The sequence below is a fragment of the Anolis sagrei genome, chromosome 6 (assembly GCF_037176765.1).
Source record: "Anolis sagrei isolate rAnoSag1 chromosome 6, rAnoSag1.mat, whole genome shotgun sequence".
Taxonomy (NCBI): Eukaryota; Metazoa; Chordata; class Lepidosauria; order Squamata; family Dactyloidae; genus Anolis; species Anolis sagrei.
Genome location: NC_090026.1, coordinates 6,565,590 through 6,592,997, shown reverse-complemented (window position 1 = coordinate 6,592,997; position 27,408 = coordinate 6,565,590). Strand labels below are relative to the sequence as shown.

The window sequence follows — 27,408 nt, the reverse complement described above, 5'->3', positions numbered from 1 at the left end:
ATATGGCCCTATAGCCCGAAAAAACCCACAAGAACCTAGTGATTCCAGCCATGAAAGCCTTCGACAATACATAGTACTTTGTTTCTTAACGAACATCAGGATTAGCCAATGCATAACATTCTTTCATCAGAATTCAAGATCTTTCTGGAATCACCTTATATAAAGGCTGGTATCACCCTTATATAAAGGCCGGTTGCTCACAAGATTGTAAATTAGGGGTCCTCAAACTTTTTAAACAGAGGGCCAGGTCACCGTCCCTCAAACTGTTGGAGGGCCAGAATATAATTTGGAAAAAAACATGAATGAATTCCTATGTGCACTGCACATATCTTATTTGTAGTACAAAAAAGCCACTTCGAAACAATACAATAATTAAAACGAAGAACAATTTTAACAAATATACTTATTACTATTTCAATGGGAAGTGTGGGCCTGGGTTGTTGGTTTTTTCGAGCTATATGGCCATGGTCTAGAGGCATTCTCTCCTGATGTTTCGCCTGCATCTATGGCAAGCATCCTCAGAGGTTGTGAGGTCTGTTGGAACTAGGAAAATGGGTTTATATATCTGTGGAATGACCAGGGTGGGACAAATAACTCTTGTCTGTTGGGGCTAGGTGTGAATGTTTCAACTGACCACTTTGATTAGCATGAAAATGAACAAAATCTGGCTACCAGTATTTAAAAAACTCTAAAATTAAAACAGCAAAACAACAGAGAGGAAACAATCAGGGACATCTAATCACCTCTCAACAAAAGATTGCCCCAGGCACTGCCAGGCCATCAAATGCTAATCAAGGTAGCCAGTTGAAACATTCACACCTAGCTCCAACAGATAAGATTTTTTTGTCCCACCCTGGTCATTCCACAGATATATAAACCCCTTTTCCTAGTTCCAACAGACCTCACAACCTCTGTGGATGTTTGTCATAGATGCAGGTGAAACATCAGGAGAGAATGCCTCTACAACATGGTCATATGGCCCGAAAAAACCTACAACCTCCCAGTGATTCCAGCCATGAAAGCCTTTGACAATACAGTGTGGGCCTGCTTCTGGCTGATGAGATAGGATTGTTGTTGTTGTGTGCTTTCAAGTCATCTCAGACTTAGGTTGACCCTGAGTGAGGGCCGGGTAAATGACCTTAGGGGGGACTCAGAGCGTTTTCCAAGTAACAACATCAATACATACAGAGTAAACAACATAGACATAAAATTAACAAAACAATATAAGCATAACATTGTCACAATAGTACATATATATTAAAAGTAATCCTGCCTTTCTAAGCTCTTACCCAGGGGTTTGGAGGCTGGTGGCAGTCTGCTTTTGCACTCCTCCATAATCCTTTCCAAACCCTTCAGCCAAAGCTGCCTCACTGGCCCTGCGCCACTCACCTTCCGCCGAGCCTGTTCCTTGTCCAAAGAGTCCTTCAGGTGGTGGGAATCTGCAAAGGAGGAGGGCTCTCGGATCTGGCCCAGTCGCAAACTGGTGTAGCGAGGGAAGAGTTCCTCAAGGCCCATCAAAGAGCCAGGCGGGGAGACTTCCTGCAGAGGCCGGGCACTGAAGGGAAAAAACAAAATTTATTTATTTATTTATTTACGACATTTATATGCCGCCCTTCTCACCCCGAAGGGGACTCAGAGCAGCTTACAAGTAACAAGTAAATACAATATATTATATTATTACCATAGCACAATATTAATATTATATATTACATTGTACTATAACATTATACTTTAATATTATTAATAATATTGCATTTAATATAAAATATATAATTATAATATCATTTTACAATTGATTTCTCTTGGAGGGCCAAAATAATGCCTAGAATAATACATTTATTACATGCAAGTGTTATTATTATCATGATCATTATCAATTATTATTATTATTATTATTTATCAAAACGGACGTGAGGAGGTCAGGGGTTTGTTCAAAGCCAATTACAAGTCTTCTACCCTATTGTTTTGTTTTGTTTGTTTTTTGCAGGATCAGGATCTAGACCAGGATTTCTCAACCTATCTAATGCTGTGACCCTTAATACAGTTCCTCATGTTGTAGTGACCCCCAACCATAACATTATTTTTGTTGCTACTTCAAAACTGTAATTTTGCTACTGTTATGTATCATAATGTAAATATCAGATATGCTGGAGATATTTTCATTCACTGGACCAAATTTGGCACAAATACTCGATACACCCACATTTGAATACTGGTGGTGTTGGGGGAGGATTGGTTTTGTCATTTGGGAGTTGTAGTTGCTGGGATTTATAGTTCACCTACAATCAAAGAGCATTCTGAACTCCACCAACAATGGAATTGAACCAAATTTGGCACATAGAACTCCAAAGAGCGAGAGAAAATACTGGAAGGATTTGGTGGGCATTGAGTTTTGGAGTTGTAATTCACCTGCATCCAGGGACTCAAACAATGATGGAACTGGACCAAACTTGGCATGAATACTCAGCATGCTCAAATCTGAACACTGGTGGAGTTTGAGGAAAATAGACCTTGACATTTGGGAGTTGTAATTCCTGGGATTTATAGTTAACCTGCAATCAAAGAGCATTCTGAACCCAAGCAACAATAGAAATGGCCCACACAGAACTGCCATGACCAAAAGAAAATACTGTGTTTTCTAGTGGTCTTCGGCGATTCCTCTGACACCCCCCTTGTGACCCCTCCAGGGGTCCCAACCCCCAGTTGAGAAACACTGATCTAGAAACACAAGTCCCATTCTTTGCCATCTCTGAAAACAGTCTGCTAAGCAAGAGCCTTAAATTGTGGAGTTATAGAATCATAGAGCTGGAAGGTGACCCTCAAGGACCATCCAGTCCAAAACCCTTCCATGCAGGAAAAGATAATCAAAACCCTCCCAACAGGTGGCCACCCAGCCTCTGCTTAAAATCCCCCAGAGAAGGAGACTATACCAAACTCCCAGGCAGTATTTTTTACCACTGAACAGCTCTGACAGTCAGGACATTCTTCCTATTTTTTTCTTGCAATTTGAATCGATTTCTCTGTTGTGTCCTAGTGTCCAGGACAACAGCAAAACAAGCTAGCTACCTCCTACTTTTTTGAAATTGCCAACGTGTAGTACCATACATTTGTCCCCGTTGACATTCATGTTGTTTAGTTTTTGTCCAGAGGAACACAAAGGCAAATCTTTGCAAATATCTTGCCAAGAAAACACCACGATACAGTTGGCTTAAATCAAAGTCAGTTTGAAAATACAAAACAACAAGAAGAGAAACAAACCACCCACGGGGAAGATAAAGCATGTTTAGTTGTAAATTATGCATCTTGTGGCTTATTCCACAAATCATGGTTAACAGAAATCATGGGCTATGACATGGCTGCAAACGTGACCATACTATGACTAGGTTTTTGGCGGGAAACCAGAAAAGAGATGCCAAAATCCACCTGGTTTTAAGAAGCAATTTTTGACCTGGTTCAGCTGCAATCATCACAGCTTTTGGTCACAGTACTGGCTGATCTGTGGTGTAGAACTGCTAATAACCTGAGATAATCTTACTTGAGCAGGGCAGCCGTGCTATCGCTCTCGAAAGAATCGTCATCTTTCCGCTCCAAGGTTCCCGGAGCCACAGCGTCTCCTGCAGGGAGAGAGGCAAAGGTCACCATCTGCAAGCTGAGAGGTGCATAGGAAACACAAGTGAATTTTGTGCATAGACTTGGGTCCCATCTCCAACATATCTCCTTACATACATATTTGCAAATATAGGTATTCCAAAATTCTTCATTGCGTCCACATTCCACCCCAATCTTACCATGAGCAGCCTCTCTGGACCCACGAAGCATATTCTGCAGGTAGCAGCGTACGTTCTCCATTTCTGAGATAGGACGCAACTCTGTGGGGGCAGCACTCTGCAAGTAGGAAGGAGATGACAGCTTTCCTTGCTGAAAACATGAAAAAGTTGAATTCTAATGAACCCATCGTGTATAAACATATCCCCTAGAACAGGGGTCAGGAACCTTCGGCCCTCCAGGTGTGGTGGACTTCAACTCCCACAATTCCTTGGGCCAAGGTAAGCCTTTGGGGCGAATGCCGACCCTCAAGGAATTGTGGGAGTTGAAGTCCACCACACCTGGAGGGCCGAAGGTTCCCCATGCCTGCCCTAGAAAGTAAAAAAAAAAAAAATACCCTATATATTGGAGTATAAGCCGACCTGAATATAAGCCCAGGCACCTAATTTTACCACAAAAAACTGGTTAAACATATTGACTCAAATATAGTCCGAAGGTGGGAAATGCAGCAGATACTGCTCAATTTCAAAATAAAAATAGATACCAATAATATTGCATTATTTGAGGCATCGGTAGGTTAAATGTTTTTCAATATTTACGTAAAACTGTAATCTATATAAATAAAAATGTAATGTTTGTTTGTGGGATTAACAGAACTCAAAAACCACTGGACGAATTGGCACCAAATTTGAACACAAGACACCTAACAACACAATGTATGTCCTTCACTCAAAAAAAAATTGATTTTGTCATTTGGAACTTGTAGTTGCTGGGATTTATAGTTCAACTACAATCAAAGAGCATTCTGAACTCCATCAATGATGGAACTGAACCAAGCTTGGCACACAGAACTCCCATGAACAACAGAAAATACTGGAAGGGTTTGGTGGGCATTGACCTTGAGTTTGGGAGCTGTAGTTCACCTACATCCAGAGAGCACTGTGGACTCAAACAATGATGGATCTGGACCAAACTTGGCACAAGCTCTCAATACGCCCAAATATGAACACAGATGGAGTTTGAGAGAAATAGACCTTGACATTTGGGAGTTGTAGTCACTGGGATTCACAGTTCACCTACAATCAAAGAGCATTCTGAACCCCATGAACTACAGAATTGGGGCAAACTTCCCACACAGAACCCCCATGACCATCAGAAAATACTTAAGGCCACCCAATCCAACTCCCTTCATCAGGGCAAGAAAACATAATCAAAGCCCTCCTGACAAAGAGCCATCCAGCCATAGATAGATAGATAGATAGAGAGAGAGAGAGAGAGAGAGAGATGATTCACACACACATATATAGTATCATAGATTTGCAAGGGACCCTTAAAGAAGGACAATGATATGTTGCATGTTCCAGGGTGGGCAAAGCAGACACTCTCCACATCACCACTGACAAAGAAACAGCAAGAAATATTGTTTACCCACAAGCATCAAGAAATTACATATATTAGAAACCAACACTTTCTCATTACTTTATTTCCCAGATCAACAGACTGGGCCACAGCAACACGTGGCAGGGGACAGCTAGTTTAAGATAAGACTGTCCAACTGTGATTAAACCATTATTCTAACCTTCTTCGATGTAAATGGGCTTACGTATCCTTCCAATAATAATAGTTAAAATAATAAATGTAATAACAATAACAATAGAGCAAAATAATAAATGTAATAAAAATAGAGTAAAATAATGTAAATGTAGTAATAGAGTAAAATAATAAAAAATAATAAAGAGAGTAAAATAATAAATGTAATAATAATAGAGTAAAATAATAAATGTAATAAAAATAAAAAGAGTAAAATAATGTAATGTAATAATAATAACTAGAGTAAAATAATAAAGGTTAAAAAATTACTAACAAAGTAAAATGATAAATAACTTTGACTCGATTAATCTCGGGGGGGGGGGGGGGGCTTTCAGCCTAAAAAGAGGGGTGAAAAATTCAGCTTATACTCCAGTATATACAGTAAATTGGAGCAATATAGCACAATTATTGAAAGACTTTCACCTCCCATGTCCAACTGAAATCTACCCTCCTGTAACTTGAAACAAATAGACCGAAGCAGCAAAAAACAGGCCTGTCCCTCTTCTCTGTGGCACTCCTTGAGGTATGTAAAGAAGGCAGTTGTATCATGCTTGTCTTCACTTCGCCAGGCGGAACATGCCCAATTTCAACCTTTTCTTTTCTGATGGCTTCCCCATACCTCCTATCATCCCGGTTAACCTTCTCTGAACTCATTCCAACTTGTTTATGTTCTTCCTAAAACAAGGCATATTCTCAAATATGAAAGCAGTCCTCCGTTGAGGCCTGATATAGTGGGACTATAATTTCCATTGTCTTGGAGACCATGGTTGTATCAACACAGGCTAAAATAATATTTGCTTTTATTACCGCCGTCCTGAACTGCTGGGTCAAGTTCAACATATGATTAACATTACAATAATCCCAAGGCACTTTCATAGGGACTATCGTTTAGGCAAATCTCTCTTATACCTGTGCATTTTGTTTCTGTACCCTAAATGTAGAATTTTGTTGTCTGCTGCCTGTGTTGAATTTCATTTCATTGTTTTCCACCCAGTTTTCTACTTTATCAGGATCATTTTTAATTAAATATATTTAATACCCTTCCCTCTGTAAACTTTCTTCCATTGTCTAAGTCACTAATAAAAAAAATCTGAAGAGTGGCCAATGTCTTTCCAAGGGTAATGGAGGAGAGAAGTTCCCCTGAAACAGGTAGGGATGTTCCTCCCTGGCCTTCTCTCTGCCTTATTTGCTTCCCTACATCCCTACATAATGCACCATCGATTGTAATGCACCCCTCAATTTTGAATGTGCACATTGCAAAACAAAATTGTTGAAAGAGTGTACTTTAAAATTATGAGCTTTTTTGTTGAGTTCCAGGGACAGAGAAGCAGATGGCAAAAAAAAGAATGACCTGCCTCAGGGGGGCGTGCTTGCTCCATCAATGTTTAACATGCACACAGATGATCGGCCACTGCCAAAAGGGACAGTTTCATCTATGCTGACGATCGTGCCATCACTACTCAAGCAGGGAGCTTTGAAATGGTTGAACAGAAACTCTCCAAAGTTTTAGCTGCTCTTACTGGCTATTACAGGGAAAACCAGCTGATTCCTAATCCATCTAAAATGCAAAGTGTGCTTTTTCACCATAAGAACAAACAAGGATGACCTGGGAAGGAATCCCACTGGAGCATTGTAGCACACCAAAGTACCTGGGAGTTACCCTGGACCGTGCTCAGACTTACAAGAAGCACTGCTTAACTATCAAGCAAAAACTGGGTGCTAGAAATAATATCATACAGAAGCTGACTGGCACAACCTGGGGATCACAACCAGACACAGTGAAGACATCTGCCGTTGCACTTTGCTACTCTGTTGCTGAGTACGCATGCCCAGTGTGGAACACATCTCACCACGCTAAAACAGTAGATGTGGTTCTTAATGAGACATGCCGCATTATCACATGCTGTCTACACCCCACACAACTAGAGTAATTATACTGTTTAGCCGGTATTGCACCACCTGACATCTGTCGGGAAGTAGCAGCCAATAATGAAAGGATCAAGGCAGTGACATCTCTGGCCCATCCTCTGTTCAGATAACAGTCAGCATGCCAATGCCTTAAATCAAGAAATAGCTTTCTAAGATCTACAGAGATACTCTCAGGAACACTTCAGCAAGCAAGAGTCCAAAAGTGGCAGGCAAAAACCTGGAACCTTAAGTCATGGCTAATACCGGATGACAGACTCCCCCCCTAGGAACACAGAAGACTGGGTGACTTAGAAGGCACTGAACAGACTGCGCTCTGGCACCACGAGACACAGAGCCAACCTTAAGAAATGGAGCTACAAAGTGCAGTTCACGACATGCGAGTGTGGAGAAGAGCAAACCACAGACCACTGACTACCACTGACCACAATGGAGGACCTTCTCACAATGACACCAGAGGCACTCCAAGTGGCCTCCTTCTGGTCAAAGCACATTTAGAATAATGCCAAGTGTTTAACTTAGTTTGTGTTTTTAAATGCATTATAACTGTACCCCCAACTTGCTTCTGGCACTATATATGTGTGTATATATATATATATATGGGTGTGGGTGTGTGTATGTATGTATTAAGTCCCAATTTTGGGGATGAAAACATGATATAAAATACTATTATTATGTTTTCATCCCAAGAGGCTCATTAGGCCTCATTCATGAAGCTTTCAAATCCAAAGGGGAGGTTTTGAAAGCTTTATTAATGAGGCCAGTTGGGAAGCCGTGCCCCTCCAACAGGCTTCACCTGATAGAGGGGCGCAAGGGGGGGTTTGCATGCATGATTCTAATGCACACCTCATTTCTGGGTATGTAATTTAGCCAAAAAAGGTGAGCAATACATTCAAGTAAATATGGATAATGTCCTCACCTTCCTGTGTGAGCTCGCCTCTACACCAGTCGAGAGCCGATGGCTCAGCTCTTCAGCCAACGTATCCAGGTCTACCTCAGGGGCCTCTGCTTCCTTGGCCAAGGCCCTGTTAGGCTGGCTGTCCAAGTGGGAACGGGCTGGGGTCTCAGTCTGTCGCTCCTGGCGCAAGGATGTAAAGGGTCGCATCATCCCCTTGGAGCTGTAAAGGCTGGCCGAGTGAGAACTAGGGACCCGCTGTGCTGGAGTGGTGGGTTCGGAGGCTGGCAGGAGCTCCATGTCACTCAGGAGGTCTTCGCTGTGGATGGAGGAGGCCAATATCCCGCAGGTGCTTTTCTCCGCCATGTGTAGCTGCGAAGAGGCAGTGAGGGAGGGGGAAATGCCTTCTCCAGCCTTCCAGCCAGTGGGACTTTTGTACTCAGAAACCTGATTTTTTTGTTGTAAAGGAGAGTTCTGCGATGACTGGTTTCTGAGAGCGGGAAGATACATTTAGATGTGCTGATATATTCAAAGAGTTCGGAAGAAGAGATGCAATGAGAGTAAGCAGGAATCATTGCTCATCTGACATCAACTAAAAGAGGGAAAGAACAAACATAATACATTGTCAAATGCTTTCATGGCCAGAATCACTGGGTTGCTGTGAGTTTTCCGGCCTGTATGGCCATGTTCCAGAAACATTCTCTCCTGACGTTTCACCTGCATCTATGACATCCTCAGAGGTTGTGAGGTCTGTTGGAAACTAGGCAAGTGAGTTTTAGATCTGTGGAATGTCCAGGGTGAGAAAAAGAACTCTTGTCTGTTTGATGAAAAGTGTGAATGTTACAATTGATCACCCTGATTAGCATTGAATAGCCTTGCAGCTTCAAAGTGCCTGGTTGTGGCTGTACCAAGAGGAGAGTAGTATCTAGAGATCAAGTCTGCAGAACCTATGGGGGGGGGGGGGGGCTGGGGCTGTTAGGAATGGTGGGAGTTGAAGTCCAAAACACCTGGAGAGCCAAAGTTGGCCCATGCCTTTGTCCTCTTGGAACCTGCATCAAGGTATCATCTGCATACCCATGTTGTGGGGGCTTAAGCGGCTGAGGGGGGAAAGGAAAGGGCCTGGGGCTGTTAGGAATGGTGGGTGTTGGGAGTCCAAAACACCTGGAGGGCCTAAGTTTGCCCAGGCCTGCTTTAGTGCTTTATTTATTATTTATTTACTATATTTGCATCCTGCCCTTCTCAGCCCTCAGGCGACTCAGGGCAGTTTACAATGGCAACGATTCGATGCCCAAAAACACCATAAAACGTTTAAAAACATTAACACATAATATAAAACCATAACAAGAATATTAAAACATAGATCGTTTGCGTCTCTTAATAAAAAAGCATTGTTCCATCTTGCCGTCCAGTTGTTGCAATTCCTATGTCCGTAACTTTGCATTTTCAAACAACCAAGATTCCCCCAGGCTCAGCCAGGCCTTCAAATGCTAATGAAGGTGGTCAATTGAAACATTCACACCCAGCTCCAGCAGAAAAGAGCTCTTTGCCCCACCCCTGTCATTCCACAGATATATAAACCAATTTTCCTAATTCCCACAGACCTCACTACCTCTGAGGATGCTTGCCATAGATGCAGGCAAAACGTCAGGAGAAAATGCCTCTAGAACATGGCCATATAGCCCGAAGAAACCCACAAGAACCTAACCAAGTCTTGACTCTTTTTCGAAATGTTAAGAGAGAGGGGGCCGATCTAATGTCCCCAGGAAGGGCGTTCCATAGCCGAGGGGCCACCACTGAGAAGGCTCTGTCTCTCATCCCCACCAAATTGGTCCCAATGGCTGAAGAGAAAGTCAGGAGAAGAGGCGACTTTTGGTGCGCACGCTGGGGTCTTCAGGCACGCCTCCGGACCCAAAGCGGGCCAGGCAAGAGAGCAAGTGCGGCAGGTATAGTTACTGGGATGTATAGTTCACCTACAATCAAAGAGCATTCTGAACTCCACCAATGATGGAATTGAACCTAATATGGCACACAGAACTCCCACAACGAACAGAAAATATATATCAATGATTGGTTGGGGGGGGGGGGGGGGTGCCAAAATACTGTTTGCTTACCGTTGAAAATTACCTAGGGCCGCCTCTGACAACAGCCATCCAGTTCAGCACAACTCTGCCATTCTGCCATTAACGAACATTTAACCAAGGTATTCCTGACAGATGGCCATCCAGCCTATGCTTAGAAACCTCCAAGGAAGGAGACTCTGCTGAACTCCGAGTCAGCAGCAGATTCCACAGTGCAGGAAAGTCCGTCCTAATGGTTAGGTGTAATATCTTTTCCTGAAGTTTCAATCCACTGCTCGGTGTCCTTCTTTATTAATGACTTAGATCAGGGGTCCTCAAACTTTTTAATCAGAGGGCCAGGTCACAGTCCCTCAAACTGTTGGAGGGCCGGATTATAATTTGAAAAAAAAAACATGAATGAATTCCTCTGCATATTGCATATATCTTATTTGTAGTACAAAACCCACTTAAAAACAATATAATAATTAAAATGAAGAACAATTTAACAAATGTAAACTTATTAGTATTGCAATGGGAAGTGTGGGCCTGCTTTTGGCTGATGAGATAGGATTGTTGTTGTTATTGTTGTGTGCTTTCAAGTAGTTTCAGACTTAGGTTGACCCTGAGCGAGGGCCGGGTAAATGACCTTGGAGGGCCGCATCCGGCCCCCGGGCCTTAGTTTGAGGACCCCTGACTTAGATGAAGGGCGAGCCAAACAATTACCAATGTCCAATCAGCCTTATATCGATACCAGGCAAGATTCTGGAAAAGATCATTAAAGAAGTGGTCTGCAAACACTTAGACAGGAATATAGTCATTGCTAATAGTCAACATGGAGTGATTAAAAACAAGTCATGCCAGACTCATCTGATCTCTTTTGTAGATAGAGTTACAAATTTGGTAGATGCAGGGAACACCGTAGATGGCGTGTGTCTAGATTTCAGGAAGGGCCGTTCATGTCTCTTGAGTAATGGGAGCTATAGCTGTTTGCGGATTGGGAAAGGGAGCTGGTCATGGGGAAGGGATCGTACGCGGAGAACGATTGAGCGCCGGCTCTGCTCGCGCACCCGGTGGCCGGGTGGAGCAGGAACGAGAGGGGCGAGGCGAGGCTCAAGGGCCCGGCCCCTTTGGGAAGAGGATCGCCCGGCCCCCAGACTGCTAGGGCTGTTGTGAGCTGAGGGAGCGCTCCTCAAGTGATGGTCGAGGGGCATTTACAGAGGCTCCTCTGCGCCCCTGGCAAAAAAAAAGTGTTCTGCGACCGCTTACTTCGCGTAATGGACGAGCCGCCCCTGGATGGGGGCCTAAGTCTCAAAGTTGCTGCAAGAAGCCTTACTTACCTGCAGGCCACCTAGTTTGAAGCCCCGCCCCTTTCCTTCTTTGGCTCCACCCCCTTCGCTTTCTGGCTCCACCCACACATCTCCCCTCAGAAACAACTCCTCATTGTGGCAGCCAGTGGTCCCAAAAAAAAGTAACTTTTCCTGGTTTTCAGTATGCCCAGAAACCCCTGGCTTACCAGTGGGCACATCCTTCAATGGCTCATTTTCAGATGGAATCTCCTCTCTTGTAGTTTGAAGCCATTGTTCCTTGTCCTAATCTCCATGGAAGCAGAAAACAAGCTTGCTCCCTCCTCCCTGTGGCTTCCTCTCACATATTTATACATAGCTATCATATCTCCTCTCAGCCTTCTCTTCTTCAGGCTAAACATGCCCAGCTCCTTAAGCCGCTCCTCATAGGGCTTGTTCTCCAGACCCTTGATCATTTTAGTCGCCCTCCTCTGGACACATTCCAGCTTGTCAAGATCTCTCTTGATACCTTCTTTAAGACCCCCATCTACACTGCTATATAATGTGGTTTGAAACTGTCAGTGTGGATGGGGGCCTAAGTCCCAAAGTTGCTGCAAGAAGCCTTACTTACCTGCAGGCCACCTAGTTTGAAGCCCCGCCCCTTTCCTTCTTTGGCCCCACCCCTTCGCTTTCTGGCTCCGCCCACACATCTCCCCTCAGAAACAACTCCTCATTGTGGCAGCCAGTGGTCCCAAAAAAAAGTAACTTTTCCTGGTTTTCGGTATGCCCAGAAACCCCTGGCTTACCATTGGGCACATCCTTCAACGGCCTTCCTTTCCCTCTTCTCCGCTTTTGAAAAAATCGCGCGCCTCCCTTTCCCCTCCCCGCCCACCACTAGGCCGCAACGCCACTACTACCACAACTCCTGGCAACTTCCCTGGGCAGAATACGAAGCCGAAGACGGCGCCGCCATTTTGTTTGAGGGCGGGCGCGAAAGTGACAGAAGGGGCGTGGCTTGGGTGGCCGCGCGGACGGATGACCAAAAGGGGCGGGACCGCAACGAGGGGCGGGCCAATCAGCGAAGCGAATGAGACTTGTCGCTCATTTCCAGGCACCGCCCTTCCGGAAGTAAACGATATTGGAGAAGGGGAAGCCGTGAAAGAGGGGAGTGGTTGCTATAGCGACGACAGGGGGAAGAAGAAGAAGAAGGTGAGGGACCTTTTGGTGGGATGGTGTGCTTTGGATTCTGGCCTAATTCTTCCCGTATTGCAGAATATAATTGAGTAATATTTGAATAGTATTTATTTAGTACTAGCCGTCCCCTGCCACGCGTTGCTGTGGCCCAGTCTGTGTATAGGTGTTTTGTGTGTGTATATATATTTCTGTATATGCGTACATATATGTGGTTTTGCACATGCGTTGTAATGTTGTGTGTGTATATGTGTATATATGTGTGTTTGTGTGTATATGTGTGTGTATACATGTGTATATATTTGTGTATTTCTGTGTTTATATGTGTGTGTATTTATATTGTGTATATGTGTGTGTATATATATGTGTATTGTTATTGTTCATTCGTTCACTTGTCTCCGACTCTTCTTGACCTCATGGACCAGCCCACACCAGAGCTCCCTGTCGGCCGTCACCACCCCCAGCTCCTTCTGTGTTTATATATGTGTGTGTGTATATATATATTGTGTATATGTGTGTGTATATATGTGTATGTTGTCGTTCATTCGTTCAGTCGTCTCCGACTCTTCGTGACCTCATGGACCAGCCCACACCAGAGCTCCCTGTCGGCCGTCACCACCCCCAGCTCCTTCCAGTCACTTCAAGGATGCCATCCATCCATCTTGCCCTTGGTCGGCCCCTCTTCCTTTTGCCTTTTACTTTCCCCAGCACAATTGTCTTCTCTAGGCTTTGCTGTCTCCTCATGATGTGGCCAAAGTACTTCAGCTTTGTCTCTAGTCTCCTTCCCTCCAATGAGCTTTAGTCGGGCTCTATTTCCTGGAGGATGGACTGGTTGGATCTTCTCGCAGTCCAAGGCACTCTCAGCACTTTCCTCCAACACCACAGCTCAAAAGCATCGATCTTCCTTCGCTCGGCCTTCCCTAAGGTCCAGCTCTCACATCCGTACGTGACTACAGGGCTTTGACTAGGCAGATCTTCGTTGCCAGTGTGATGTCTCTACTCTTTACTATTTTATCAAGACTGGACATTGCTCTCCTCCCAAGAAGTAAGTGTCTCCTGATTTCCTGGCCACAGTCTGCATCTGCAGTCATCTTTGCACCTAGAAATACAAAGTCTGTCACAGCCTCCACGATTTCTCCCTCTATTTTCCAGTTGTCAATCATTCTTGTTGCCATAATCTTGGTTTTTTTGATGTTTAGCTGCAACCCGGCTTTTGCGCTTTCTTCTTTCATCTTGATTAGAAGGCTCCTCAGCTCCTCCTCGCTTTCGGCCATCAGAGTGGTGTCATCTGCATATCTGAGGTTGTTAATGTTTCTTCCAGCCATTTCCACCCCAGCTTTGCATTCCTCAAGCCCCGCACATCCTCGCATAATGTGTTCTGCATACAAGTTAAAAAGGTTGGGTGAGAGTATGCAGCCTTGCCGTACGCCTTTCCCAATCTTGAACCATAATATTACAATATAATAGTATAGTGCAATATAATAATATATAATACTGATATTGTACTATGCTAATAATATAATATATTGTATGAAAATATATCTTATCAATGCCATACATAAATAAAGAGGCCCTTGAATAAATGCTCCTGTTCTTTAGTCAATTACATTTTAATAAATAGATTTATTCTATTTTAGACGTGCTGTTCTTTTAAATTATGAGCCACTTTAAGGGGGCTTCTACACATCTGAATAAAATCCCTGCTTTGAACTGAGATATATGATAGTGTGGACTTAGATATCCCAATTCAAAGCAGATACTGTGGGATTTTCTGATATGATATTCTGGGTTTTATGGCTATGTGGAAGGGTCCATAGTCCCAATTTGGGGGATGAAATCAGGATATGAAATGTTATTAACATTATTGTGGTTTTATTCAAAGAAGAGGTCAACTAGGCATCATTCTAAGTTAGCATTTAATTTTTGTATGATATTTTAGAAATAATTATAAATAAAAAACTTTATTTGTATTCCACTTTATCCCCCCAAAGGGACCCAGGGCGGATTCTAAACATAAAAGGTGAACATTCAATGCCCGAATACAACAACAATACATCCATACTAACAAAATTTATACAACCCAACTTTTTTCCCCCAATAACTTAATAGTTTATTAGTCAGTCAACAATATTACAAATATTTAAATTTTATTTATATAAATAGTTGGCAGCAAACTATTCCATTACAGAGTTAAATTACCAGTACAACAGACAGACTGGAGATTTAGACATCTGGAAGATAACAGTAAAATAAACTAAAAGCTTTTAACAGAAGAGTTTAAGCTGAAGGTGATTAAGTCAGGGAGCAAACCACCAGGAAACACCTTCTTTCGTCAGTGGTGCTCTTCTTAGCACCCCTGAAATCAACATCAGTAGCTTAGCAGTGGTGTTTTGGTGGGTACAAACCCAACTTATAAAAACGAATTATAACTTAAACTAAAATTAAATAAAAAGCACAGCCTGATATAACAGACATAAGAAAAAACATCAAACATCAAATGGAAACAATTTCCCATTCCTTTGGGGCAAATCAATTCAGAAGCTTCAAATGGTCCAACAGGCAGCAGCCAGGTTACTAACAGGGACGGCGCTCAGGGAATACATTACTCCTCTGTTGCGCCAGCTCCACTGGCTGCCAATTTGCTACCAGGCACAATTCAAAGTGCTGGCTTTAGCCTATAAACCCCTAAATGGTTCCGGCCCAGCTTACCTGTCCAAACGTATCTCTCCTTATGAACCATCTAGGAGCTTAAGATCGTCTGGGGAGGCCCTGCTGTCAATCCCACCTGCATCCCAGGCGGGGACGAGAGACAGGGCCTTCTCAGTGGTGGCCCCCTGTCAATGGAATTCCCTCCCCAGGGAGATTAGATTGCCCCCCTTCCTCTTGACTTTCCAAAGAAAAAGGTAAAAACTTGGCTCTTTGAGCAAGCTTTTGAGAATGCAGTGGAATAGATAACATGAATCTATGAATTGATGAACATGGAATGGCCTGACGATGTTACTGGAAAATGATTTTAATAAGATGACCTCGGTGATTACATGTTTTAATGGTTTTTATAGATTTTTTATATTGTTATGTTGACTGTTTGTAATTGCACTTTTATGAATGCATGGCATCTAATTGTGCCAATCAGTAACCCGCCTTGAGTCGCCATATAGTTGAGAAAGGAGGGCTATAAATGTCGTAAATAAATATTGAGTCCAGGGAATAACAGGGAGCAGCATTTTCCATTGATTTGGCAAGGGGAGATTGGTGTAGATGTAATAGTAATCATAATCATAGTAATGGTAGAATAAGAACAATAATATTTATTTTTCCAAGGGTGCCTCTACACTATAAAATAATGCAGTTTGACTTTCCTGCCATGGCTTCATGTTGTTGTTGTTTGGTGAGGCACCGTCACTCTATGAAGAGACCTTTTCGAACTACAGTGTTGAGAGGAGACATGATCACCATGTTTAAATATTTGAAAGGCTGTCATAAGGAATAGGAAGCAAACTTGTTTTCTACTGCCCTAGAGACTAGGACTCGGAGCAATTGATTCAAATTACAGGAAAGTAAAGTCCACACAAACATTAGGAAGACTTCCTGACCTTAAGAGCTATTCAGTAGTGGAACTCATTTCCCCAGAGTCTGGTGGAGGTGCCTTCTTGGAAGTTTAAAATTAGAGGCTGGATAGCTTCTGCCGAGGGTGCTTTGATTGTGCTTTTCCTGCATGGCAGAAGGGGGTTGGACAGGATGGCACATGAGATCTCTTCCAACTCATTGATTCTATGATTCTATTCCAAGGACACTGGACTGAATGCAACTACTTGTCCCTCTGTTTTGTTCTAGAAAGATAATCATAAGATTGGAGGAGACCCCCAGGACTATCCAGTTCACCCCTCCTCTACCATAGAGAAGGACACCATCCAAGCCTTCATGATCAATGGCCACTCAACCTCTGTTTAAAAACATCCAGAGAAGGAGACCCCGCTCCACTCTGGGGCATCATTTTGTACTGTCAAACAACTTTAACCATCCATTGTGTCCTAGGAGGCGATTATGGTGGAAGGGAGTTCTTTGAACACATCCTGGATTTATGATAGTTGGGACTTGGTATTATGGGGGATGCCTGGCTCAAGACCAGTACGTGTGAAAAAGATCTTGGAGTCCTCGTGGACAACAAGTTAAACATGAGCCAACAATGTGATGTGGCGGCAAAAAAAGCCAATGGGATTTTGGCCTGCATCAAGAGGAGCATAGTGTCTAGATCTAGGGAAGTAATGCTCCCCATGCTCTATTCCGCCTTGGTTAGACCACACCTGGAATATTGTGTCCAATTCTGGGCACCACAATTCAAGAGAGATATTGACAAGCTGGAATGTGTCCAGAGGAGGGCGACTAAAATGATCAAGGATCTGGAGAGCAAGCGCTATGAGGAGCGGCTTAAGGAGCTGGGCATGTTTAGCCTGCAGAAGAGAAGGCTGAGAGGAGATGTGATAGCCATGTATAAATATGTGTGAGGAAGTCACAGGGAGGAGGGAGCAAGCTTGTTCTCTGCTTCCTTGGAGACTAGGATGCGGAACAATGGCTTCAAACTACAAGAAAGGAGATTCCATCTGAACATTAGGAAGAACTTCCTGACTGTGAGAGCCGTTCAGCAGTGGAACTCTCTGCCCCAGAGTGTGGTGGAGAATCCTCCTTTGGAAGCTTTTAAACAGAGGCTGGTTGGCCATCTGTCGGGGATGCTTTGAATGCAATTTTCCTGCTTCTTGGCAGAGGGTTGGACTGGATGGCCTATGAGGTCTCTTCCAACTCTTTTATTCTATGATTCTATTATTTATACTATTGCTATGTGACTTCAAGTCATTTCCCACTTATGGAAAATCTTTCTTGTCCATTTTTTTCAGATGAGGTTTGTCTTTGACTTCCTCTGGGGCTGAGAGTGTGTGACTTGCCCAAGGTCACGCAGTAGCTTTCATGGCTCGACAGAGATTTGGAATCCTTGTCCAACACTCAAACCACCAGCTCTCTTGTTTGTTTAATTAGTAGCTTTTCCTAATGTCATCAGTATAGAAATTGTATATTTCATTTCAATATTACATTTCGTTTGTGGTGCAATGTATTAAAATGTACAAATGTGTTAACAATATTATTTAAGGCCCAATTTCTTTCAGAATGATCTTTGGATGTATGCCTGCATACATACATATCAGGTTTGCATGCTTCATTCTTATTTCCAAAATTACATCTTCCAGATGACGGTGCACAACTTATACATCTTTGACCGCAATGGTGCGTGCTTACACTACAGTGAATGGAACAGAAAGAAGCAAGCCGGAATTTCCAAAGAAGAGGTAAGACTCTGGTTAGTCAGGTATAAAAGGAACTAGTGTCAGAATTCTTGGCTGAAAGCAATATAAGACAGTTCATCCATGAGGAGACTGTGCTTCATACATGATTGAAGTATTTCATTAATATTATTTTGTGGATGTATTTTTATGTTATTGCCTTGTATGTTCTAGGGCAGGGAGCCACAAACTTTTTAAACAGAGGGCCAGGTCACAATCCCTCAAACTGTTGGAGGGCCAGATTATAATTTGAAAAAAGCATGAATGAATTCCTATGCACACTGCACATATCTTATTTGTAGTGCAAAAAACACTTAAAACAGTACAATAATTAAAATGAAGTACAATTTTGACAAATATAAACTTATTAGTATTTCAATGGGAAATGTGGACCTACTTTTGGCTGATGAGATAGGTTTGTTGTTGTTGTTGTTGTTGTTGTTGTGTGCTTTCAAGTCATTTCAGACTTAAGTTGACCCTGAGCGAGGGCCGGGTAAATGACCTGCGAGGGCTGCATAGTTTGAGGACCCCTGATCTAGGGAATTGAGTTGCTATGAAAATGAGTGTGGGGTATACGTTACAGTAAACCTTCCCCAATTGAGTGCCTTCTAGAGCCGTTAAACTGCAATTTCCATCCGTGACCAATATGACTAGTGGCAATAGGGAGCTATAGTCCAGCATTAACACATTAGTAGGGCTGCATCATACTGTGTGATGTCCTCTCCCTGAAGTTTAATTTTCCAGCTGTTTAATAATAGTTTTCTTATTGGTTCAACTTGGGAGCATATTGCAAGCCACTTAGTTTCATCTCTCTTCGTCTTGCCTGATACGAAGATTTAAAAATTGGTTCCATTCCAAGTGAGCATGACTAAGCTATAAATTGAAAAATGTTAAGCTGATTAAGTATTATGTCTTAGCTGAGGAAAATATAGATATTTGTGTATGTACTTCAGAGCACTGAAGAGTACTTCAGAAGCTGCTCTTTTGCCTTGCAAACTTGACTGCTTTTCCTGAACCTTTGATTTTTAAAGACCCAAGAAAAGTTGTCAAGGTTGCAAAGGCAAAAAGAGCAGCTGCTGAAGTGATCTGAATTTGCCAGTTTAGCTCCCCAGTTCTTCCTCCAGCCAGGGATAAAAGAAGCTTTTTGTCTTGTGCTTAAATACTAAAGAGAAAGAGAGCATGGCAAACACAGCAAGTGTATTCTAATCAAGAAAAAAGTTAAAACTTTGCAAAAAAAAAAAAGAAGAGTTTTTAGTGTGAGAACCGTTGGGCGAGTCGGCTTATTAACAAAAGACCCTCCTCATAAGCGTGTAGCAAAGTAACTTACTAGCAACAGCGTGACCAGCACCAGTAGCCAAAACGGATAAAAAGAACAAAAACGCACAGTCCAATGTTATCTCTTCCATCATATGGATATTTATTTATTTATTTATTTATTATTTATTTATTATTTACAACATTTATATGCCGCCCTTCTCACCCCAAAGGGGACTCAGAGCGGCTTACAAGGTATATATTACATACAATATGTTATATTATTAGCATAGTACAATATCAGCGTTAAACATTGCTATATTGCACCATACCACTATATTGTAATATTATTAGTAATATTACTTGTAATGTAAATATATAATTATAATACCATATTGTTATTATATTGCATTACATTATAATATTATAAACATTATATGTATATACAATATGTTATATTATATTATGAGAATAGCACAAGAGTCAAGGTGGAACTGTCCCCTGGCCCCCTCTCACTTCACTCTGGCCCAGAGCGACAGTTGGTGCTGGGGAGAGGGATCTCCAGCTTATGGTATATCCAGGAGACAAGATGGAACTGTCCACTGGCCTCCCCTCTATTTACAAGAACCATTGCACAAATAAAGTTTCCATTGCACAAATAAAGTTTTTTAGACTTCCTTCTTTCTTCCACGCTGGGCTTCTTTCTCATGCAGATAAACAGCTTCGCTCTCACAGAGCCTCCTCTCACACCGAAGTTACACAGGAGCTTCACACAGTAGTTTTACACACAGCAGCCTTCACACTGGAGCTTCAGATATGAGCTTTACACACGAGGTCTTCAACCTGGGGCTTCCTCTCATGGAAGCTTCTCACACCAGGCCTTCCTCATATTGAGGCCTATGAACACAGTGGCCTTCTCATACTGAGGCCTCCCTCACACAGAGGCTTTCTCACACTGAGGCGAACTAACACTGAAGCCTACTAAGCTACAGGCACACCTGCTTATATTGAACTGCAGCTTTTGCTGAGTCATCGCATCCATTTAATCCTTTGAGTGCTTGACTCACATTTTTGTAATTAAAATATTTAATATTTATTTATTATTAACTATATTTATATACCACCCCTCTTAGTCCAGGGACATTCTGTCAAGAGCTACAACTATGGAGCTGGGGATGGTGATGGCTGACAGGGAGCTCTGGCGTGGGTTGGTCCATAAGGTCACAAAGAGTCGGAAGCGACTGAACGAATAAACAACAACACTATGGACATAATCTCCATATAAACCAGATGAATTCTTGTTGAAACAGTGTTGCAGTGCCATGTTCATACAGAGAAAAATGGCCAAGGATGCAGGAGCAAGTAAACACATTCTGGCTCCTTCTCTTTTTGCCTAAGGGGATCATCTTCCTTTTGAAAGGCAAAGAAATTGCACTTTTTATGTCATAGAATAGTGGTGCGTGATCAAGGCAGGGATGGAGTAGCTTTGATGAAAATTCATAATTCTCTTTTAAGAATTCTTATGCACCAGGCAAAGCATTATGCAGGACTTTAAAGCAGATGATTGTAAACTGCTTTGTATCCCACATTGGGAGAAAAGTACAATATAAATACAATAACTACATTTTGGCTCCATCTCTTTGTGCCTAAGAGGAGCTTCTTCCCTTTAGAGTGCAAGCAAGTGCGTGTTGTGTGCCATAGAATGAAAATGTGTGATCAAGTAAAGGATGAAGCTAACTTTGATGAAAATTCATAATTCTTTTCTAAGAATTCTTACTCACCAGGCTGGGCACTGTGCAGGACTTTTAAGTGAATGGGCATTATTAGTATTTAAAGCTTAAAACCCTAGAATTTTTGGGCTTGTACAAATCTTGGCCTTTTAAATTTTTAAATTGCCTTGAACAGGCAGTATTACTTTTTAATATATGTGTGTTATGGCGACAATTTTTATGCTTATATTTTGTTTTGTTAATATTATGGTTGTATTGTTTTTTACTTTGTATGTTTTGTAATGTTACCTGGGAACCGCTCTGAGTCCCCGCGGGGAGATGGAGCAGTATATAAATAAAGTTTTATTATTATTATAGCACTTCCTAGAATCATAGAATCAAAGAGTTGGAAAGAGACCTCATGGGCCATCCAGTCCAACCTCCTGCCAAGAAGCAGGAATATTGCATTCAAATCACCCCTGACAAATGGCCATCCAGCCTCTGTTTAAAAGCTTCCAAAGAAGGAGCCTCCACCACACTCTGGGGCAGAGAGTTCCACTGCTGAACGGCTCTCACAGTCAGGAAGTTATTCCTCATGTTCAGATGGAATCTCCTCTCTTGCAGTTTGAAGCCATTGTTCCGCGTCCTAGTCTCCAAGGAAGCAGAAAACAAGCTTGCTCCCTCCTCCCTGTGGCTTTTTCTCACATATTTATACATGGCTATCATATCTCCTCTCAGCCTTCTCTTCTTCAGGCTAAACATGCCCAGCTCCTCAAGCCGCTCCTCATAGGGCTTGTTCTCCAGACCCTTGATCATTTTAGTCGCCCTCCTCTGGACACATTCCAACTTGTCAATATCTCATGTGAGCCGCCCCAAATCCCCGTTGGGGGAGATGGTGGCGGGGTACAAATAAAGGTATTATTATTATTAAAGCCACCAAGAAGCAAAAAATACAAACTGGTCCCTGCACAGCTCCTGCACAGAAAACTTAAACATACAACTGTGGCCAAAACTCCCAGGCTCGGCTAGCCTCTAGGCATAGCCCAACCAATGCTTCATGCTTTGCATTTTTCAGTTAACGGACACACCAACTGATTTTTTTTTTTACATAGCCCAACATTATTTATTTATTTATTTATTTATTTAAAATATTTATATCCCGCCCTTCTCCCCACAAGAGGGACTCAGCGCACCCTCACATGAGTATCAGAGGATGCTAACAGCATAAATACCATAAAAATTACAGTTCACAATAAAATCATTTTAAAACACTGTACATCATCAGTAAAAATTATCAATAAATTAATAGATTAATGTGCCAGTAAAAAACAAGCCTTGCCGGGAGAACCCATGTCACAAAATTCAAATTTCCTTTTCCTATTGCCGCTGGCCTCTAATCGAACGCCTGGCCCCAGAGCCAGGTCTTCAGTTGTCTTCTAAAGGACAGGAGGGAGGTGGCCAACCTGATGTCCTTAGGGAGAGAGTTCCACAGACGGGGAGCCACTGCCGAGAAGGCCCTCTCTCTTGTCCCCACCAACTGCGTTTGCGAGAGTGGTGGGATCGAGAGCAGGGCCTCTCCTGATGATCTTAAGCTCCGTGATAGTTCATAGCAGGAGATACGTTCAGACAGGTAATCTGGGCTAGAACTGTTCAGGACTTTAAAGGTTAAAACCAGCACTTTGAATTGTGCCTGGAAGCTAATCGGCAGCCAGTGGAGCTGGCGCAACAGAGGAGTCGTACGCTCCCTGTACACAGCTCCAGTTAACAACCTGGCCGCTGACTGCTGGACTAATTGGAGCTTCTGAGAAGTTTTCAAAGGCAGCCCCACGTAGAGAGCGTTGCAGTAGTCTATTTGGGATGTAACCAGAGTGTGGACCACCGTGGCCAAGTCAGACTTCTCAAGAAACGGGTGCAGCTGGCACACAAGCTTTAATTGTGCAAAAGCTCTCCCGGCCACTGCCGAGACCTGGGGTTTCAGGCTCAGCGATAAGTCCAGGATCACTCCCAAACTGCTGCCCTGTGTCTTCAGGGGGAGTGCAACATTCTCCTCCCTTGCCTCGTTTGCTGGGTAATATCTAATTTTAAATGACTTCCATTGCTGGAAAAAAAGTGCCTGAGACCCTCTTATTACCGTCCAAGAATGGGCGATGTGGAAGTCCCTGGGTAGATTCAGAAGTGGGATGGGCAGATCAAAAGACAAACTGGCAAAATGGCACTACCTAAAGAAGTCCTCCACCTAATGCAACTGTGGAAAAGAAACCTGTATGCTTGTCCACAATGTCCTGCCTCATGTACAGAGGAAGAATTGTTTAAAGCTACAGACAATGCGGTCGCTGTTGCCCGTTTTTGATTTTAAAAAATATAGCCACTTGTGCTCCTTCTATTTTTAGCAGTTTTATACTTATTTATGCAATGCTTTTGATAAGAAATAAACAAAATAAATAAATCACCCCCCTTTGCACTAAAAGGTAACGTAAGGAGAAAAAGTTTTGAACTTTTTGCTGGGGCGATTCTGAAAGGCAAGCTAGAAACCAAGCCATTGTATTGCGTAATCTGGTGGAGCATTGCCACAGCGTGAAGCCAGCGCACAGCAGGGTGGCCCAGTGCCGTCCTTGCTATGGATGTTCATCTCTTCTCCCCACCGCATTTGTTCTCTCCCTGCAGGAGTACAAGCTGATGTACGGCATGCTCTTCTCCATCCGCTCCTTCGTTAGCAAGATGAGCCCTGTGGACATGTATCCTTTCTGCCAAACGCTGCCAATCCCTGGATGAAAGGGAAGTGGGGTGGCAGGGAAGGTCAGCAGCACATCCTTTTGTATTCGAGCTCTTAAAAATACAGCATTTTCCAGGCTGACCTATTTGGAAAGAAGGAAATAGTAGCTCATGGTGAGCGGTCTGTCTTCCCTTCTTCTTTATCTTCCTTTTCTCCTTAATCTCTGCACTTCAGGAAGGATGGTTTCCTCTCCTTTCAGACCAGCAAGTACAAGTTGCACTATTATGAGACCCCCACAGGGCTAAAGGTGGTGATGAACACAGACTTGGGAGTGGGCAACATTCGAGATGTGCTGCACCAGATCTACAGCTATGTGAGTAATGTGTTCCTTCCTCTATTCATGTTTGCCTATCCTAAAGTAACCCTTTACATTGATTTCAGGGCAAACAAAAGAGGTTAGGAACGCGACATATAGGGAGTAGGAGAGAAGGGATCCTGTTAATGGCCATAGGGATTTTGAGTTAGAATAAAGCTGGGTTGCCATGGACAAGGGCAAGCAGAATTCCAACACCCCCAAGCATGGTTCTGGAAGTTACTATGTGGCATATTTGGATTTCTTGCTTGTCTATTAATACACAAGAATTAATTAGGGTGGAGTGCCATAGTGGGATTCATAATATCCTTTAAAAAAAAGTAAGCAAGAGCCTTGAGCACTGGTTTGACTATGTTCCTGGAGACCAAGATTGGGCTCCTGTTTGACCGTGGAAACCTATTGGGTGACCAAGGGCAAGTGACACTCTCTCAGCCTCAGAGACAAAGGCAAATCCTCCCTGACCTGATTCTCTGTAATAGAGTTGCCTATCAAATGTTAGGAATTGTGGGAATTGAAGCCCAAAACACCTTGGAGGGCTGAAATTTGCCAATGCCTGAGCAAGACATTCAGTTCCAACCATCAGTTGGGGACCTCTCCCCCCAGCATCAACTGCCGCTCTGGGGCAGAGTGAAGAGAGAGGGGGCCGGGGGACAGTCTCATCTTGTCTCCTGCATATGTCATCAGTTAGGGAACCCTCCCCCTAGAACCAACTTCTGTTCTGGGACAGAGTGAAGAGACAGGGGGCCAGGGAACAGTCCCATCTTGTCTCCTGCATATGTCATCAGTTGGGGACCCCTCCCCCCAGCACCAACCTTTGCCCTGGGCCAAAGTGAAGAGAGAGGGGGCCAGGGGACAGTCCCATCTTGTCTCCTGCATATGTCATCAGTTGGGGACCCCTTCCCCTAGAACCAGCTTCTGTTCTGGGCCAGAGGGAAGAGAGAGAGGGTCAGGGGACAGTCCTATCTTGTCTCCTGCATATGTCATCAGTTGGGGACCCCTTCGCCCCAGCACCAACTTCTGTTCTGGGCCAGAGTGAAGAGACAGGGGGCCAGGGAACAGTCCCATCTTGTCTCCTGCATATGTCATCAGTTGGGGACCCCTCCCCCCAGCACCAACCTTTGCCCTGGGCCAAAGTGAAGAGAGAGGGGGCCAGGGGACAGTCCCATCTTGTCTCCTGCATATGTCATCAGTTGGGGACCCCTTCCCCTAGAACCAGCTTCTGTTCTGGGCCAGAGGGAAGAGAGAGAGGGTCAGGGGACAGTCCCATTTTGTCCTGCTTAGGTCATCAGTTGGGGACCCCTCCCTCCAGCACCAACTTCTGCCCTGGGCCAGAGTGAAGAGAGAGGAGACCAGGGGACAGTTCCACCTTGTCTCCTGTGCTATGTTAATAATATAACATAATATATTGCATATACATATAATATTTATAATATTATAATATAATGCAAGATAATACTACTAATAATATGATATTATAAGTATATATTTATATTACATGTAATATTACTAATAATATTACAATATAATGGTATAATACAATATAGTAATAATTAATACTGATATTGTACTATTCTAATAATATAATATATTGTATGTATATATCTTGTAAGCTGCGCTGAGTCCCCTTTGGGTTGAGAAGGGCAACATATAAATGTCATAAATAAATAAACAAACAAACAAACCTGAGGTCCATTTGGCATGTTTTACTACATAGCCCCCCCCCCCCTTTTGTGGCACAGCAGGTTAAACTGCTGAGCTACTGAACTTGCTAACCGAAAAGTCACAGGTTCAAATTCAGGGAGCAGGTTGAGCTCCTGCTGTTAGCCCCAGTTTCTGCCAACCTAGCAGTTTGAAAACATTCATCTGTGAGTATATCAATAACTATCACTTCGCTGGGAAGGTAACAGCACTCCATGCAGTCATGCTGGCCACATGACCTTGGAGGTGTATACAGACAACGCCGGCTCTTCGGCTTAGAAATGGAGATGAGCACCACCCCCCATGGTGGGACATGACTAGACTTAATGTCAGGGAAAACCTTTAACTTTACTGCATAGGAGGAGGTATAATCTAGTCTTATTAGCCTTATGGCCTCCTTCTTCTTTTTTTCCTTCCCCCCAGATCTATGTGGAGTATGTCGTCAAAAATCCTCTGTGCAGCATGAATGAGACCATCCAGAGCGAGCTCTTTCGGAACAAGCTGGACAGTTTCATCCGTGGACTTCCCTTCTTCTCCGCTCGGGCAGGCTAAGGTTCCCCATTCTCAGAAGACTATTTCCTGTGATGTGCATACAGATTGCCATGAGCCTGGTTCATTCTGCACTGGGGAATGCTATTGGAGCCCAATACCAGAACTCTGAGCTTGGGACAGCCACAGTCTTCTTGTGGCCTCCTCACCTCCCTTCTTCAGACCCTTCCACTGGCCATTCGTCTCTTGTGTTGCGGTCTCCTTCTCCTTCTCTGCTCATAGATAAATAGGGCCTTGGGGTCTGCTCATGTGCCCTGGACTACTTTCTCCCCCTTACCAACAGTCCTTTGCCTGTCCTAGACCTGTTCTTTTCTATTTATAGAGGCCACTTGCTCCTTTGCCTCCTCTCCCTGCTCCCCCAGTTCCTATTTATAGTCCTCCCCTGCTTTTCCAGTTCAGTGCGCTTCCTCAGCCGCCTGGACATGACATCAAGCTCCCTGGGGACATAAAGAGACATTGCAGCAGCCTGCCTTTCCCAAATACATCTCTTCCAAAAGACAAATTAATGATCTGGTTTCTCATTTCTGCTGCTGAGAAGTATCATCGCGTACGAAAGGTTGAGAAACAATCCACACCTTTTGCTTTTGTTTGTTTTTTAAACTATACTTGAACTTTTGTGAAATGCTAATAAGGAATGTGTTGACAGCTCGTGAGAAGTTGGCCGACCTCTTTCAGTCCCAGGCCGTTGAAAATTACCTTCCTACTTAGCTGCTGCCAATATGCATTGTAGTTTTTCTGTTTACACAGTGGCTACTGGCAATCCATCAAGGCTGTTTAGGAGCGCTTCCAAGAAAACCTGGGCAATTGGTGAGAGTCTTGGCCATCTCAGTCCCAATTCAGGAGATGCCAAAACCAAGCGAGGCATATTAAAATGTCAGCTCCAAGTTCTGACTTCATGCTGGCCTTTTTATTTTACTTCTTTAGGCTAAGACAGTGTTTCTCAACCTGAGGGTCAGGACCCCTGGGAGGGTCACAAGGGGGTTTGAGAGGAGTCACCAAAAACCATTAGAAAACATATATTTCTAATGGTCTTAGGAACCCCTTTGGCAGACAAGGTTGAAGACCTCTCCAT

At 43.3% G+C, this 27,408-nt stretch overlaps 2 protein-coding genes across 5 annotated transcripts in view; one reads left to right on the top strand and one right to left on the bottom strand.

Moving 5' to 3' along the window:
* CNTROB (centrobin, centriole duplication and spindle assembly protein) overlaps nucleotides 1-27,408 on the bottom strand; it is a 144,537-nt gene that overhangs the window by 41,461 nt on the left and 75,668 nt on the right. The window contains exons 1-5 of one of the 4 annotated variants that reach the window (XM_060779922.2): nucleotides 12,323-12,520; nucleotides 8,201-8,768; nucleotides 3,789-3,918; nucleotides 3,536-3,614; nucleotides 1,390-1,555 (exon numbers count right to left, since the gene is read on the bottom strand). In XM_060779922.2, coding sequence (XP_060635905.2) covers nucleotides 1,390-1,555; nucleotides 3,536-3,614; nucleotides 3,789-3,918; nucleotides 8,201-8,686 — 861 coding nt within the window. In that variant the 5' untranslated portion in view covers nucleotides 8,687-8,768; nucleotides 12,323-12,520. Of the gene's footprint in view, nucleotides 1-1,389; nucleotides 1,556-3,535; nucleotides 3,615-3,788; nucleotides 3,919-8,200; nucleotides 8,769-11,570; nucleotides 11,633-12,322; nucleotides 12,521-27,408 lie in introns of those variants that run through there. The other 3 variants (XM_060779924.2, XM_067469718.1, XM_067469719.1) reach the window with 3 other exon arrangements.
* TRAPPC1 (trafficking protein particle complex subunit 1) lies at nucleotides 12,615-26,838 on the top strand. The gene is made up of 5 exons (XM_067469724.1): nucleotides 12,615-12,725; nucleotides 17,948-18,046; nucleotides 23,668-23,738; nucleotides 23,951-24,089; nucleotides 26,211-26,838. The coding sequence occupies exons 2-5, from the start codon at nucleotides 17,948-17,950 to the stop codon at nucleotides 26,337-26,339; spliced, it is 438 nt and encodes a 145-aa protein (XP_067325825.1). The 5' UTR covers nucleotides 12,615-12,725; the 3' UTR covers nucleotides 26,340-26,838.